Below are 17044 nucleotides of genomic sequence, written 5' to 3'. Positions count from 1 at the left end.
CAATTAGCGACTTACTCGGCAAGAGCTTTAACTAGTAAGTTACAGCTCTCCTCATTACGATACTGAGGCGGTTCTATTTTGATTCTATGAAATATAAACTTCATTTTATATTTAATAAAATCTTTTTATTTTCTAAAAGTTCTAAAAGTTTATTACCATAGAAACATGTTATAAAAATATATTTAATTATATTTTTGATGGTTGAAATTTTAGTGCGAGCGAGCGAAGCCAAAAGGATTACTTCACTATGTGAAGTTTAATAAGGTTTAATCGTCAAATGTCGATAGATCTTTTATTTGGTGCTGGTATATTCAAATATTTTGTACCAACGCTAAATCAAAACTTCTCATAGCAACATTAAGTTCTGCGAAAGCTGCCTTACTGTGCTAAAGGTTAGCTTGGAAGAGTCTGATTGGGCACGATTTGGGACAGATACATATTTTGTATTTAGATAATTTGTACTACGTTTGGTCATCTGTTGAGTAATTATGACTGGAAGAAGTTTGGTTCACTTACATGAGAAAGGTGCGACAAATATTTTGCTGCAGTGGTTGGAAGAATGTGACATCGATGGTGAATTTAACAAGGATGGTACGGTTTATTCAAACGATAGCAATGTAAAGTGGATTTTACTGAAGTACACGCACGACATGACTCAAAAAATCTATCTGATGCAGAATCTACATCTAGTGATAATGACGATGAAAAAAATAATTTTTACATGAGAGGTTCTATTTATATTTTCAATGGTTAAATATTTATATTGTACTGCAGGTCGAAAAATAAACTTGAAAATGCTAATTTAAGCCACAAACACCAAGAATGGGTCAAGCACATCTTAATGATTGCATTAAAAAGAAGGACCTACAACACATGCTTGACAAAAACTTGACAGAATTTCCAGTAATCTGCATTTATTTTTAGGATAATATTGTCAGCTACGTGGTTCAATAAACTAATGCAAAAGATCAATTACGCATGAAGATTAATGGAAAAATATGGATGTTAGGGAGTTTCTAAATTTTGTTGACTTGTTAATATTAGTAGGACAGTGAGCAGAAACACTTTCACCACAATTTCTTATTATCTTTGCTGTCTAAGTAGCTGCTGAGTAGCTGCCTACTTTCTGTGGTAGGTGCCCATTTAAGCAACATTTACCTTCAAAACCAGAGACCAAGTACCTGAAAAAGATCTGGGCAGTATGTGACAGTCAAACTGCATAGTATATAATTGCCAAATATATAGTGGTAATACAAAAGACCAACGTAAATGCAATCGAGGCAAGCGAGTTATCTTGACTACCGACAATTTTTTTAGAAGCCTTGATTTTGCAAGGGAACTGGACAGCAAAACTTAACATTGTTTGAAACAATTCGAAAAAATAAACTAGAGCTTCCTCAGGAATTAGAAAATGCACGTAGTAGGGATGTAAAGAATATTCAACAAAATTTAGTTACCAACATAAAACTATGTTAGTCTCGTACTGCCCGAAAAAAAGGAAATTTGTTAGTTTGCTATCAACTATGCATAACAGCGGTAAATTTTTCTGAAGATAACAAACAAAAGTTGCAAATAATTCTTCAGTACAATGAAACAAAGTCAGGTGTAGCCATCATAAACAAGCTTGTCTGAACGTACAGAGTCAAAAGGCAAACAAGAAGATGGCCTGTGGCAATTTTTTGTCATATGATTGACAACTGCAACAGCAAATGAAAATTACCCACCCAGACTAACTCTATTATCGGTCCCAGTGGGAAATAGGAGTAAAGGCAGACCACGACTGAGATGGAGGGACGGTGTGGACGAGGACGCAAGGAAAATCGGCGCGGCAAATTGGCAACGGTTGGCGATAAACAGAAACGACTGGCGAAATAGACTGGGGAAGGTCAAGGCTTAACTAGAGCTGTAGCACCACTGAAGATGATGATGATGATGATGATTGACATTAGCACATCGAACTTTTATATTATATGGCGCTCTCCAAAGGCCTTGACCTCCTCCAAACTATGCCTCCAACCTTGGCGGTCCCGTGCCGACCTTTGCCAGGTTCTCACGTCTAGCAAATTTTGCGCGTCCGCTGCCACTTCATCCTCTCACCTTTTCCGTGGCCTTCCCTTTGGTCTTGCGCCCTGCATTTTACTATCTAGGGTTATTTTTGGCAATCTTCCGGTCTCCATTCTCTGTCTCTGAAGTCTCTGAAGTTTAACGAATTTTAAGATCGGTGTCTCTTTGAACAGTTGGTAGAGTTCATGTTTGTTACCTGGATCTCCACACTCCGTTTTCGTTAATATATCCAAATATCTTCCTTAGGCCTTTCCGTTCGAAGACTTTCAACTTTCGCATTGTGCCTTTAGTTTTGTAGACCCTAAGTTTCTAAAATTTCATTTATTCCTTCAAGTAAATTTCACAAGACCACTTTGTGTTTTTCGAAGGATCACCACCGGCAAACGCAACCGGTGGGCGGGCGCATTTTCCGTGAAAAATACAGGAACATATTGAACAGCAAATACGAGTATCCAACTTGTGAATAAGTTTGTTGCAGTAGTGGCATTTAGGATCGGTTTTGGACATGATATTATTAGTCGTTAACACTTACTGATCTTGATGTTTAGAGTATATAAATGTTGTGTTTAAATAAATAGGAAAAATATAATATAATCATAAAGGTTATATTTATGTTAGATTTGGATTTTTTTGTATATGACTAATTAACAATCCAAAAGAAAGAAGGCATATTTCATGGCTTATCACCAATACATTTTTTTTTTCAATGGCTTTATATATTATACACAACAACATACTTTCTATTATATAAAATTATGGGTTCACTAACCTATGGGTTTGCGCATCGAGAGCTGATTGCAGGAAACTGTGTTGCTGAGTATTACAAACACTGAAACAATAAAAAAGACAAATTAAAAACATTTAAAGGCATATAGTAGTAAATTTAGAACATATTCTTAGACTTTGTTTACTCATTCGAAAATATATAAAAAATGTAAAAAGATTACACAAATCCTATAAAACAATATACTATGTATGTAGTATAGTAGTAGGAACATTTTAAATAATGATGCAAGGAATAAAGGTAGCATAGTTCTGAGAAACCAAATTGTTAGGTTAAAAGGATCTTTAACAATAGTATTTATAACACGATAAAGAGGTTTATTTAATATTTAGTAGTTCAAACGATAAAGACCAACGTCGCTATGAAATGTTTAGTTAGCCTTTTTGTAGTTGACGACATAAAACATGGATTTTGCTGATAATATATTATTAACATAATTATTAATAAAATAGTTTATATTAATTTCATATAATAAACTACTTTCAATACAAGTATACATTACTTCCTCTCACTCCTTCCAAAACCAAATATTGTCAAATATCAGAAACATAAATATGACCAAACGCCACATGTCATATACATTCTTGTACATCGTGTGGCCTGAGTTTAAGGGGTGGCCTGAAAAATGTATTATATTTTTAAAAATTTTGGAATACATTAAATTCATAGAACAATTTTAACATTTGTTTTTAATACATATTTCAGTCCTTTGCAAATAGTTTCTTATGAATTTTGATGTAAAATAATTAGGGAAGCAGAAATTCAACAACTCAGAATTTCGCATTGAATTTCCTATGGACCGTTTGACGATTCACCACCCTGTATATACACACTACTTTCCCTCGTTCAACCTTTTCCATCTCTTTCTCTGTTGTCCCATTCTCCATCGTTTAGGCCCCTATTACTCATGGCGTCGTCTATTTCGTTCCTCCAGGATTTTCGGGGTCGTCCTCTTTTACTCCTTTGCATGGGGCTCCATTCGGTTATTTATTTCGTCATTACTTCTCCTGTCCATTCCTATTACTCTGCAGCATCTTCACAGGCACTCCAATTCTATTGCTACTACCTTACTGCTGTTTTTCTTGTTTATAATTCAATTTTCAACCCCATATGTCACAATACTTCGTAATAATGTTTTATAAATCTGTGTTTGTGTCTTTATATTTAGGTGTCTATCCCACCATACTGATTTAAGTTGTCGGATTGCTGTTCTTATTTGTCCTAATCTTTGTGTAATTTCTTTCCCTGTTGTTGTCTTTTTCGTGAGTATAAACCCCAAGTATTTGAATTTATCCTTTTCTTTGATTGTTACGTTGTCATCAATCAGTAGATCTCCTATGTCTTCTTCACTTGTAGATAGGTACTCTGTTTTCACGAGGTTAATATGTAGATCAGCCTTGGTATATTCTTCTTGTAGTTTCTTTATCATGTAGCTGAGGTCATCTTGGTCTTGTGCAATCACTACTTGATCGTCTGCAAAGCTTAACGTATAGAGGTATTCGTTCTCTACGGGTACTCCCATGTCTTCGTATTTTCTTTTCCATGTAGTCAAGGCTTTTTCTAAGTATATTTTAAATAGGGTTGGAGATTTGAAACAACCCTGCAAGAGCCCTTATATTGTGGTGAAGTCTCCTATGATTCTTGTTTCCATTTTAATGGACACTTTATTTTCTTTATACAGAGCTTTTGTAGCTTTTATGAGTTCCGTCTGTATTTCTAATTTGTACATCGCCTCCCATAGTTCTGACCTTGGTACAGGGTCATAAACCTTTCTCACGTCCACACATGCCAAATGTATATATCCATTTTTTGCTTTTTTCTTTTCCAACGGTATTTCCAGTCTGTATATGTGGTCTATGCATGATCTTCCTGGCGTGAAGCCTGCCTTATCCTCCCCGATTTTGCCTTTATCTCTTGCTCTATCTTTTCTCGCATTATCTTTCCATATAATTTGCCTATTGATGATATAACGCTTATTTTCCTGTAGTTTTTGCATCGTTTTCTATCTCCTTTCTTAAATATAGATGTCATAAATGCCTCCGTCCATTCCTTTGGGAGCTTTTCTCCATTTATTGGTTTCTGAAATATCCATTGTATCATCCGGTGTAATTTTTTTGATCCGTATTTTATATGCCCCGGTGTTTCCTTATTTTTGATTGCTTTTATGGCTGTTCTCATTTCCCTATCTGTTATTTCTATTTCTTGTTGTGGAGATCTGCTTTGTCTTCGCCTGTTTTGATTTCCAATGAATTGTGGTCTTTGCTCTGTTAACAGTTTCTTGTAATAGTCCTTCCATTCTTTGTCCTGTATATTTCTCAATTTAATTTTTTCTTTTGAGTTTTGTTCCAATCCTCTCAGTACTTTCTATGACTCCGAAGTTCTTTATCCTCCTATGTATGTTTCATTATTTAAGCAGGTTCTTTCCCATTCTTCATTCTTTTATTGTGTTTTTTCACTTATATATCTTTTTTTCTATATTCTTTATAAATTTTATCGTTGTTTGTAGTCAGTCATTTTCTTTATGGTTGCTTTTTTTTCTTCAATTATTCTTTTTGTTGGTTCATTTATTTTATGATGTTTATTTGTTACTACATTCTTTTTCTCCAAGGGCTTCAAATGCTGCTTGTTTTGTGCTCGCCTTTATAGGCTCGTATATTTCTTCGATGTTGCCGTATATAAATCCTATTTATTAATTTTTGGCCTAGACGTTGTTGGTATAGTTCTCTTATTGATTGTTCTTGGAGTAGTTCTATATTGTATTGTTTTTCTCTTATAGTATTCAACGGTTATTCTGTAGAGGAGGTCTTGTTATATTTCCAAATAATGCCCATTTTTGCTGTCAGTAGTTTATGGTCCGTTCCACATTCTGCTCCTCTTCTGACTTGCACATCTTTGATCTTTATTGTGGTATCTTGTTTGATTATTATGTAGTCTATTATCGATTTCAGCTCTCGTGTTTCTTGCGTCCATGTATATTTATGAATATTTTTATGTCTGAAGAATCCGTTGTTGATTTTTAGGTTGTTTAGTTCGCATAATTCAATTATACGTTCTTCGTTATCGTTTTCTTCATTATTATGAATAAAGCATTGTAAAACCTCCTTTTTTTAGTCTGACATTAAGTAGTGTAATATTAGTCTGACATTAATGTTATAATAATCTGCTATATTTGTATTTGAAGTTTAAATAATATATTTTGAGTTGTAACTAAAATCTTTGCTAGTGTAGATAAAAGAAATTTAAGTGTTGGTGCTTTTTAAAAAAGTGTTTTCCAAAAGAACATTTATAATTTGCAGCGGATGCGACAACAATAACCGACGAATTTGCCAGGTACATACTATCTAAAGGGAGTGATTATAATATACAAATTTTCCCCAGAATTTTAATCTTTTAGTTGATTTCTGGAAACTAAAATTTACCTAAACACACTTTAAAAATAACAACTATGAATCTAAATAAAATAAAATCAAAAAATAATATGAACAAAATTATAATGAGACGAAAATTCGCTGAAATTTGCATAAAATATGCAAAATATATGCATTTTACATATTTGTCAAAGTCCAGCTATAAGATATAAGTTACCAAGAAAATTAAGCCATGTGTTCTTCAGTACTGAAAATAACTGAATAAAAATTGACTTGAGGAGATTATGAGGTTATCCTGATAAAAATATTTTGTTTCTATACAAATTTCAAAAAGATTTAATATTTATTTGTTTCCATTTTTAACTATTTTGTTTAAAAAATGCGCTTTATGACTATACTTTTATTCATATGACAAAAACAACTGCATTGCGATTTAATTTTCACACGTACTAGTACTATAAAAATATGTATTTCGAAGTAAATTATATTATCTATGCCTAAAAATTATTCATCTATTATTTATTCAGGTAACGTTTAAAATTGGCTGTTCAAGCGTATCAAATTCTATTTTTTATCAACGTTTATTTGTATTTTATTCCTGTTTTTTTTTTAAACCTGACTGTTGAATATATATTAGATTTCTCTTTGAGTAAAACAAATTTTGTAAATATTTTACAATAAAAAATATAAACTGCGATTTCCATTTGCTTTGATTTACTGTACGTTTCTATATTTAGCCGTCAATGCTCTATTCGAAAAAAATAATCTATTCTAGATATCAAACGCTTATCTATATTTTTAATTGGTGAGCGATAAGAAATTAATACTTTAAGTACCCAATTTAATATCTTACTACAGATAGTGCAAGCACTCCTAGTGCGGCGCAGTAGGCGAAATTTGGTTTACAATGGAACCTTTCTGCCTTTACGTGAATTTTGACTCTGCCTTCGCCCAGCTTCATGGTCAGGAGTGTTTGCACTATCTCTACCTCTGTACCTGATTACTCCATTAGCAACCCCATCTCAAACAGTTACAGGGCCATTCCCGCAATTACTCTCCCGTCTAATAAAGAACACTGACCTATCTCTTATCCTGCCCATCCCTTCTTCAGTCACCCCTCTCTGGATTAAATACATCCCTTTATTTAATACCTCCCTCACCATTTGAAACAAGTATGATACAGTCCCTACTCTTGTTAAGGAAGCTTTCTTTGAAATACAAGACAAAACACCTTTTGATTTGGTTCTTTGCACTGATGCTTTAAAAAATTCTTGCGGTGTAGAATGCGGAGTTATTACTTTAAAAGATCTTATAAGTACAGCATTCACACAATAAGCTGTTTAGCATCCTCCAAGCTTTTAAATTCATTTACCCCTCCTTAAAAAATGTAGCAATTTGCATTGATTCCCTATCCTCCATGTTTCCAATAAAATTAATATTTACTGATCGTCCGCTAGTTCAGAGTATACACAACATATACCAATCTCTTCATGATCGAGAAAAAATGGTCTCATTTATCTGCCCTGGATGGCACATTGGATTTGTCGATAACGAAAATGCTTATCACCACGTTAAAGAAGCAGTTATTTCATTAATTAGCCAAACCTACACAGAATTAAACCTAAAATTTTCAGGCCAATTCTTACTAACCACACTCAAAATGAATCACGGATAATCAGACTACGAATCGGCCATAAAAGATTGACACTTGGATACTTAATGTACACCGATGAACGTCCAACATGCCAATAGTTTAATTTTGCCCCTATCATAAACTATATACTAACGGATTGCCAACAGTTATTACACCAGCCATGCCGGGAAAAATAATAAAGATATCGCTTGCAGATATTCTAAACTATCCAAGGGAATACACCAAAAGTGCTACAGTTCCTCAAAGACTAATCTTTTTAATAAAATTTAAAACATATTGTGCAATTTCTTAAATATATAGAATATATTAACTGTATTGTGCCAATGGCCTTATTTGTCGAGGCATTTAAGCTAAAAAAGGTTGAGTGGCGCGCTATCAGAATAAATGGCAAAATTTCTTCAACTGCGTTGTACACCGCTGAAAGAAAGAAATGTTTCAACAAATTTTTTTAATAGTATATACGAAATGAGTCAATATTTACAATGTTGAGTAGTTTTTATTAATGAAGTTGGTAAATTTTGGGCTACCGGTTTCAAGGCTTGTAATATTTGCCCCATCATCGGGCCCTAGTACGTTATTTTTATTTCTATTAAAAACCAAAATATAAAACAAGCAAAAGATAACTGAAATACAATAAATGACATTAAATAATAACAAATTGAGTAAGCGGGCAGTTATAACATGAATTTAGAGTGAGATTGGCAAACCAAGTATTGTATTGAGACATTAATGCCATTGGGCATCACCAATCTGATGAAAGCTGCACTAAATAGTCAGTCAGCTGTTAGTATATCGTTTGTTAGAGGACAATTATGTAAGTTAAATTGAATTTAATTTATATTTTAATCTGCGACGAAACAAATACTACTTACTAGATATCAGCTACAAAAAAACTCTATAAACTAAGGTACTTCTGAGAATCACCTCCCCCTTAAGAAATACATTCACTTGTAACTATGAGTTTTAAATCCTGTTATATTATAGCGAGATTTAGTAAAACGAGGGGTTCGAATTCATATAAATATATTTATTTATAAGTATACAGTTCGATAGTATCTTTACAACTCCACTCTACTCATAACACCGTTACATATATACCAAAAGTATTGCTTTAGAATTATCTTGAGTAGTCCCACCTCTAATTCGTTGTTTGACGAGTCGTCCTCTCCCGCGCTCGATCCGTCTATGAAAAGTTCTTGGCGCTTTCGAGATGCAACCGTTACATGGGCCACGCCGAATGCATGTTCGCAACACTGCTCCCCTCTTAGATCTGAGCGTCCCGATCAGCAACTCTATATGTACTACAGGACTCTCCAGCTCTGCATGAACCCCTCAAGAATAAATAACAATCTACAGACTTTGAAGGACACGATCTCTTCGGGTTAATACAACATATAATAATTCTTACGCCGGTTTCTCGGAAGATCATTTCAATCATGCTTATGGCAATCTTCCAATCTAGATTATCTACTGCGTGGTCTACCTTGGGCAAGGCCAAATTATTGATGTCATAATTGCAGACGATTTTCTTCAAATTAGTTAGAGCACGCCATATATCCTCGTAGCTTTCCCTGTCTGTATACGACTTCCGGGTCACCAATAACAGCAAATATATATATATATATATATATATATATATATATATATATATATATATATATATATATATATATATACATACATACCCATATTTCAGGGTAATATTTTTTTTTAAGTAATTTTTATTATTTTAAAGTGGAGATATTAGATTTTTATCTAATAATTGTGTTTTCTATGCTATATTTATATGTAAGTTTGTCAGTATGTTCCATGTTAAGTCTAGATTTTATTTATGTAATGATTTTATTTTTACAATATCTATATTTTGTCTTTACAATAATTTTAACCCAAAAATAATATATTTAGTTTTATCTATTTTTATATATTTCTTTCTATGTATAATCTATAATCTATTTATGATTTTGTAAGGATTATTTTCAAAAACCTCCTGAAATGTTTGTATAACAGTTGCTAAAAATTGCGTTTATGTAATTTATGGGTATAACAACCGCCGGAAACAGATATTCATTCCACAGGAAGCAGATATTTTAATTATTATTTAGTCCATTTGAAAACTTCCTTAGGAGAACACACTACATCTTAATCTCATAAAAGACACGTTGGTATATATTTTCTGGGCTGCTACACTGGGTTCTTAAACTCATATTATCTATATAGTTGTAAGAATTTAGAAGAATATATGTTAAGCCGAAGTGTATAAGAACACGAGAGAAAGAAAGAGAAAGAAAGAAGCAAGGAGGAAATGTTAGTGAAGTTAACACATGGATAAGGACATGCAAACTATGAAGAAAATGATCTAGTCAGTTGCAGATCAAAAACATATATATTGGCAGTAGCTCTATAATATTGAACTTGATCTTATGTTGAGTTCCCAAGATGAAATTTTCTAGGATAGCACAAATAAATGAAGATTTAGTTTCATTTTAATTTCCGGCATTAAGGAAATTGCAACAATTTTATTAAGGTTTAATTAATTGTATTTATTATTTATCTTACCTGTTTCTCTAGTATGTGCCATGGCCGTGTTAAAGGTTCGGTCAACTTATCTAGACTTTGCGGCTTTATGCAGGATCGGCAGCATGACGATATTAACCTTTTGTATAGCTAAAGTTAACTTTTTTATAGACATCTGTTTCTAAACAAAAGTTGGCAAATTCTTAAATATTTGTTTTTCTTTCTTCTTATACATTATTCTTATAGTCTAGTAAGACCTGTTTATTTTTCAGTATTAGCCTTCTACATTGTGTAAATACACTAATACTTCCTTTCAATACTTCTCTGCTCATTTGATGATTCGTCTCGAGCTATTTTTACTCTTTCCTCTTCGGCCATTCTGAAAATGGAATTGTTTCAGTCCTATTTTTATTTTGTCACCCATTTATTTATATCTTCTACATTACATTTTATATACTAACTCTGAGTATGTTTTGGCTTTTTTATGGTTTTTTTCTCTATCCAGTAGGTTTTTCGCTAATATTCTTCGAAGTAGCCTTATCTCTGTCGTTTTCAGTACTCGTTTCTTGTTGGATGTGTCAAGTCTCATTTCCGCCGTATATGTCATTTGAGGTATAATTGCTGTTTTCTAAATCATTGCTTTTTGCTCTGTTCTTGAGTGCTTGATTTTTCAGAAGTATCCCGCAGCTTTATTTACTCTCAGGACTTGTCGACAAACTTCTTCAATATTCTCATACCTAGCTATATCTATTACGGCATCTTCTGCTGCGACTCTCATATTGTATTTTTTTTTGTTGTATTATAAATGTGCGTTAATCGTTGGAGATCAACTTCATTTTCTGCAACTAGTGAAGCGACGTCGGTATAGCATATTATTTGGATTTTTCTGTTCCCGATTCTATAGCCATGACATTAACGTACTGCTTGTATTATTTCATCCATTATTACGAGGCATGTTTTTTAAGTAAGTACCGTTTTGCGATTCCGCCACCGCAGCGCTACGGTCGGCGTTCCGCGCATAAGCGCTGGTTACCTACATCTCTTGTCAACGCACCGACTCCATTACTTATACTTCTTATACGATTCTTCATTGTATACTTGTTTACTACAGTATTTAAGATGCCTCCAATAATCGTGAGTCACGCTGATTGTGAAGTACGGGCTGTTATACGATTTCTTATTGCTAAAGGCGTAAAACCGATCGATATTCATCGTGAGATCGTTGAAGTTTACGGACAAAACATTATGAGTGATGGAATGGTAAGGAAATGAGTGAGAGCATTTAAAGATGGCCGCACAAATGTGCATGATGAAGAACGGAGTGGGCGTCCTTCGGTCGTTAATGAAAATTTGGTGCAGAAAATGGACGAAAAGGTGAGAGAAAACAGACGCTTTACAATTTCATCATTGTCCGACTACTTTCCTCAGTATTCTCGTAGTGTTTTGTATCGCATTGTTACCGAGAACTTGAATTACCGGAAATTGTGTTCACGTTGGGTTCCAAAAATGTTGACGGATTTGCACAAAACCCAACGTTTAGGCAGTGCATTGACTTTCCTTGAGCGGTACCACAGTGAACGTGAATATTTTTTAGACCAAATTATTACCGGTGACGAAACGTGGGTGACCTACGTCACACCAGAATCGAAACAACAATCCATGGAATGGCGACATTCATCATCACCCAAAAGAGTGAAGTTTAAGCAAACAATGTCTGCCCGGAAAATCCTGTGCACAGTTTTTTGGGACAGAAAAGGAGTATTGCTAGTGGAGTTTCTGCCTCGTTTCTGCCTCGTATCAATCATATCGAGAATCAATGCAGCGTCTTATTGTGAGACATTGAAAAATCTGCGTCGTGCAATCCAGAACAAAAGACGTGGCAAGTTGAGTAAGGGTATCGTTTTGCTGCATGACAATGCCCGTCCACATGTGGCTAATCAGACCAAAGATCTCATCAAATCATTTAAATGAGAAACTCTAGATCATCCTCCATACAGCCCTGATCTGGCGCCCAGCGACTACCATTTGTTCCAGCACTTAAAGAAACACCTGGGCGGTCAGCGTCTTCAAGACGATAACGAAGTCAAAACATTTGTGACGCAGTAGTTAACAAGTCAGGCGGCAGAATTTTATCAGGAGGGTATTCAAAAACTGGTGCCTCGTTATGACAAGTGCCTCAATATTCACGAAAATTATGTAAAAAAGTAGATTAAGGTACAGGCTTTCATGTAAAAATAAAATTATTGCCATATCTTTGCACGTCTTTCTTTAATTCCAAAACGGTACTTACTTAAAAAAACACGCCTCGTATATTAAATAGCATTGAGCTTAACAAATCATCTTGCCTGACTCCGGTTTTTACTGGTAAATATTGTGTTAGTTTTCCATTGGTCTTTATCCCAGTCTGGTTATGCAAAAATCATCGATTTCACGGCAAAATTTTTCGCAGATATCTGAAGCTTTTAAGACATAGGTGGGGGTTACTAGATAACGAATAGATGAAAAAGTACTTGTATTTTTGCATTGCGTTTTTTTTTTTTTAAATATTTATGATCACAATTTAATTTTTCTTCTATACGTTTTTTCCCCTTATTTTTTACATAAACAATATTTATATCATTTTTTTATATCAAGAATATCTTTATTTTCCCGTTTTTTAAATTAAACTTGATAAATAAATCGCAGAAGCAGTGGCAGACTCTAATAAGGGTATTAAAGTTAACGGCATATTTATTAATAACATCAGGTATGCCGATGATACAGCCATAGTGGCAGATAACATTGAAGATCTTCAATGCCTTTTAAATTATCTAACTCTTGCAAGTGAAGCTCGGGGTTTGAAAATAAATATCAAGAAGACAAAAACAATGATTATAAGTAGAAATAATTACCCCAACGCAAAATATATGTCTCTGGAGAAGAAACCGAATAGGTCAGGCAATTTAAATACTTGGGTTGTTTGCTGAACGAGGGTTTGGACCCCGAGAATGAAATAAAGAGATGAGTTGAACAAGCCAGAAATGCTTTTTTGAGGCTTTGTAAGTTTCTGACGGATCGCAAATTGGACTTCAACCTCCGATACAAGATGCTTAAGTGTTACATGTGGCCTATTCTCTTGTACGGAATGAAAGCATGGACGTTAAAGGCCAGTTACATTAACAAACTTGAACTGTTTGAAATGTGGTGCCTGCGTCGAATGCTTAGAATATCATGGACGGACAGCGTCAGAAATGAGGAAATACTCGGAAGAGCGGGGTTACAGGATAGGGAACTTTTTTTTATTTATGTAAAAAGTAAAAAGATTGCATACTTGGGACATATATTACGAGGAGAAAGATATACTTTTCAGCAACTGATACTCGAAGGGAAGATAGTGGGTAGGAGAGGTCTGGGACGTAAAAAAATGTCATGGCTGCGCAATATTCGACAATGGACAGGAATCCACAGCTATGAAATGGTTCGCAATGCTGCTAACAATAGAATTATTTAATCCTGACTATTTAACATCTCACCTGACAAGACGATGTACGGTGGACGGCTACGCAGAAATGCACGGCACCTTAAGAAGAAGAAATAATTTACGGAGATATTTGAAAAAAAGCAGTTTTTTGCACTAATTTATAAATTTTATTAATTTTTTTAAAATGTAATAAATACATTTGAACATCGAGAAATTACCGTCTTTTAAATGTGTTCCAATCTTTTCACATCACAGCAAGCAGTTCTCTTTGTGTTACACAATAATTTTTTTTAACTATCCAATAGCTCGTTATATCCTATTATTGTTTTGCGAAAGAACGCCACCAACACACACGTTGCTAGCATCAGTGTTGACTATGAAACTTGCCTTGAAACGTGGTGATGACAGCATTGGAGCAGTAGTGGGGAAGTCTTTAAGTTTATCAAAAGATTTTGGCATTGCTTCGTTCAGTTAAACTATTGGTCAGCTTCCGTTAGCCTACGAAAAAGTTTAGTAATGTCATCAAATCCTGTTACGAAGCGACAATAGTATGAACCCAAGCCCAAAAAGATCTCACTCACTGCTTGTCTACAGGGACTGATCAGCTCTTAACGGTTTTTATTTTCTCAGTATCGGTTCTCAGTTCCTTATATGAAATCACATTTACGAGAAGGGCTACTTGGTTTTGGAATAACTGACATTTCTTGTGATTTAATTTGAAATATTGATGATATTGATGAGACAAATTTTCCAATGTAATCCCCTCAACACTGCCTCCATCAAACATTCATAGGTAGCTGACAAATTTCCTGAGGTACCGTACATTAATTTCTACGATGACCTAGTTCTCCACACTGCTAACATCTAAGTGTGGTCGGACGACTGTTGTTGCTTCTATTTTCTATTCGCTTGAGAAAACCTTCCTTAGTCTTTAAGAAAAACCTTACAAGTCAAGTTAGAAGTTCAGCAAATTTTTCATTATCGTTGGTAAACTGAACCTGGCAAATTCTTATGTAAATTTTTGAAGCGGTTTTTTTCTACCTCATACACTAATTTATAAGCCAAGATGTCTAAGCTAAAAATGTTTTTTTGCTGTTCATTGGAGGTGGTCTGCAAAACATTCAAGGCTTCTCTTTCGGAGGAAAACTACAACCGCAGTAGTCTTTTCTTCATCGAACCACGAATTGGCTTGTGCAGCTGTAAGAAACTATTTCAGTTAAACTGATCAACTAGTTGTGCCATCAAATATTGGTGGTTTGATTTTAGTTGTAGATACTGAGATGACGCGAGAATTGAGGAATATATTGGCTAGATCATCTCTTAATTTGCGGTCAAACTCCTGTATCTGTGTTCGAAGTTGTGAGATATTCTCGTTTACTACCTTTTGTATATCTGTGCGAAGTTGCATTGTGGTCTCAGTAGCAGCTTCTTTTATCTCTACATGCAGTTGTATGGTAGTATCACACACTTTCGCATGAAGTTCTGAATTGATTTCTTGTCTCAAGCCAATTTGCTAAACATGTCTTTTTAGCTATGAAGTGTGGTTTTCGGTTATCTTACTTGCTACTTATGAAAGATCTTGCTAGGACAGACTTTCTAGAATATCTCCAGAATCCGTCGGCAAACTGCTTTGACCTCTAGTTCTCGGCATTTTCAACTAATAATCGTCTGAACTCAGCACTAAGACTTTTAACTTTTGACACCCATGTGTACCATGGATTTTTTTAAACACGTGGATCACGAACTCAACCTTTATTAAAACTGTACAAAATACTTAACTAGTTGACAAAAAACTAATTAATTTAACAAACCATCTTGACCCTCAGCTGTCGTCGGGTATATTCTACAAACAAGATGTGAACCCATGACACTTCTGGTTTAACGGTGATCCCAAAATAACAGCTGTCACTCGATTCTTAGTTGTAACAATACATTATATCTTTTATTTTCACTAACCTCGATGAAATGTCTAGCATTTTCGTAAATATTTTTAACGAAGCTTTTGTATTGTATACTCGTATATAATGTATATATTTTGTGTTTTATAAGACGTGTAGTTTATAGTAGTTAGTGGAAAATAGATCCAATATTTTACTTGCTTTAAACATAAGGCTAATTATTTCTTAGGAGAAATTTTTTCTTTAATATGGTATTTTCTTTAGTCTTAGCGTTATTATGATATTAGTAATCTTTCACATTAATATATTAAAGCACCCTCTGTATCCAATAAAAAATCTGTGCTGATGTAGAAACTATGTATATAAACGAAATAGACGAATAAACAAATAAAGATTTCCTAACTCTTGTATAAATAACTCATATTTCACACTAATAATCCAACAACTGATGTTTTTCAGTCCGACTAACCAACTTGGTGCCTACAACATTCGTTCTCTATAAAAAATACCCTTCTCAAACGTCTCACACGAATCAAATTTCCTATTGGATAGCTTGTTCGCTTTTCTGAAGGGATTCTAAGATACCGACCCAATCCAGTGATTTTCATTTGGAATCGTGTGACTGAGAAAGCGACGTAATATTCGTGACATCCTGCTGAAAAGTTTATATCCTGTGCAGACCAGTTATGTTTATTATGTACTTTGGGGTTTTCTTTACGAGTATGGGTTATTTCGAGAAACTTTTAGATGTTTCTAGGGCTTCGTTACAAATCCCAAGTAAATGAAATTCAAAGAAAAACGTAAGGGTTTATTTTACGTATAACTTAGATTTACACAATCTAGTGTTGAATATAACCAAATGTAAATAACTTACCCGGTTTTGTCATATGTATATGCAATATATAAATATGATAAAAAATATAATGTATCTTATGACAAAATCAAGTAAATGTTACCATAAAGGTATAGCTTAAGACGTAGAAAATCAAATATGAAAGTATGAAATATGACAGTATTTGGCAGCTTTTACTTTCTTAATTTGAACTAGTTAAAGGACAATAAGATAGCACATCTTATTGTCCTTTAACTAGTTCACATAATATAAATATATTATGTGGACTAATATAAATAATAAAGATTTACATTTATACAATAGTTTGATATTTATATAATTAACAATCTTGATCTAGTTAATAATTTTGAATAATATAAAACATTATTTAACAGCAATTACGTGTTAAATAATATTGTTTATTATTTAATACTAATCTCTTAATAATGCATGGAAATGTCAAATTTGTT

The 17044-nt window shown here is 33.8% G+C and overlaps 1 protein-coding gene across 1 annotated transcript in view; it reads right to left on the bottom strand.

The window, feature by feature from the left end:
• The window catches only part of Neto (Neuropilin and tolloid-like), a 1182027-nt gene that overhangs the window by 749506 nt on the left and 415477 nt on the right, over positions 1-17044 (bottom strand). The window contains exon 3 of the mRNA XM_072533253.1: positions 2834-2893. Coding sequence (XP_072389354.1) covers positions 2834-2893 — 60 coding nt within the window. The remainder of the gene's footprint in view (positions 1-2833; positions 2894-17044) is intronic.

This window comes from Diabrotica undecimpunctata, chromosome 5 (assembly GCF_040954645.1).
Source record: "Diabrotica undecimpunctata isolate CICGRU chromosome 5, icDiaUnde3, whole genome shotgun sequence".
Lineage (NCBI taxonomy): Eukaryota > Metazoa > Arthropoda > Insecta > Coleoptera > Chrysomelidae > Diabrotica > Diabrotica undecimpunctata.
The sequence above is the reverse complement of the archived record's forward strand: the minus strand, read 5'-3'. Positions and strand labels throughout refer to the sequence as shown.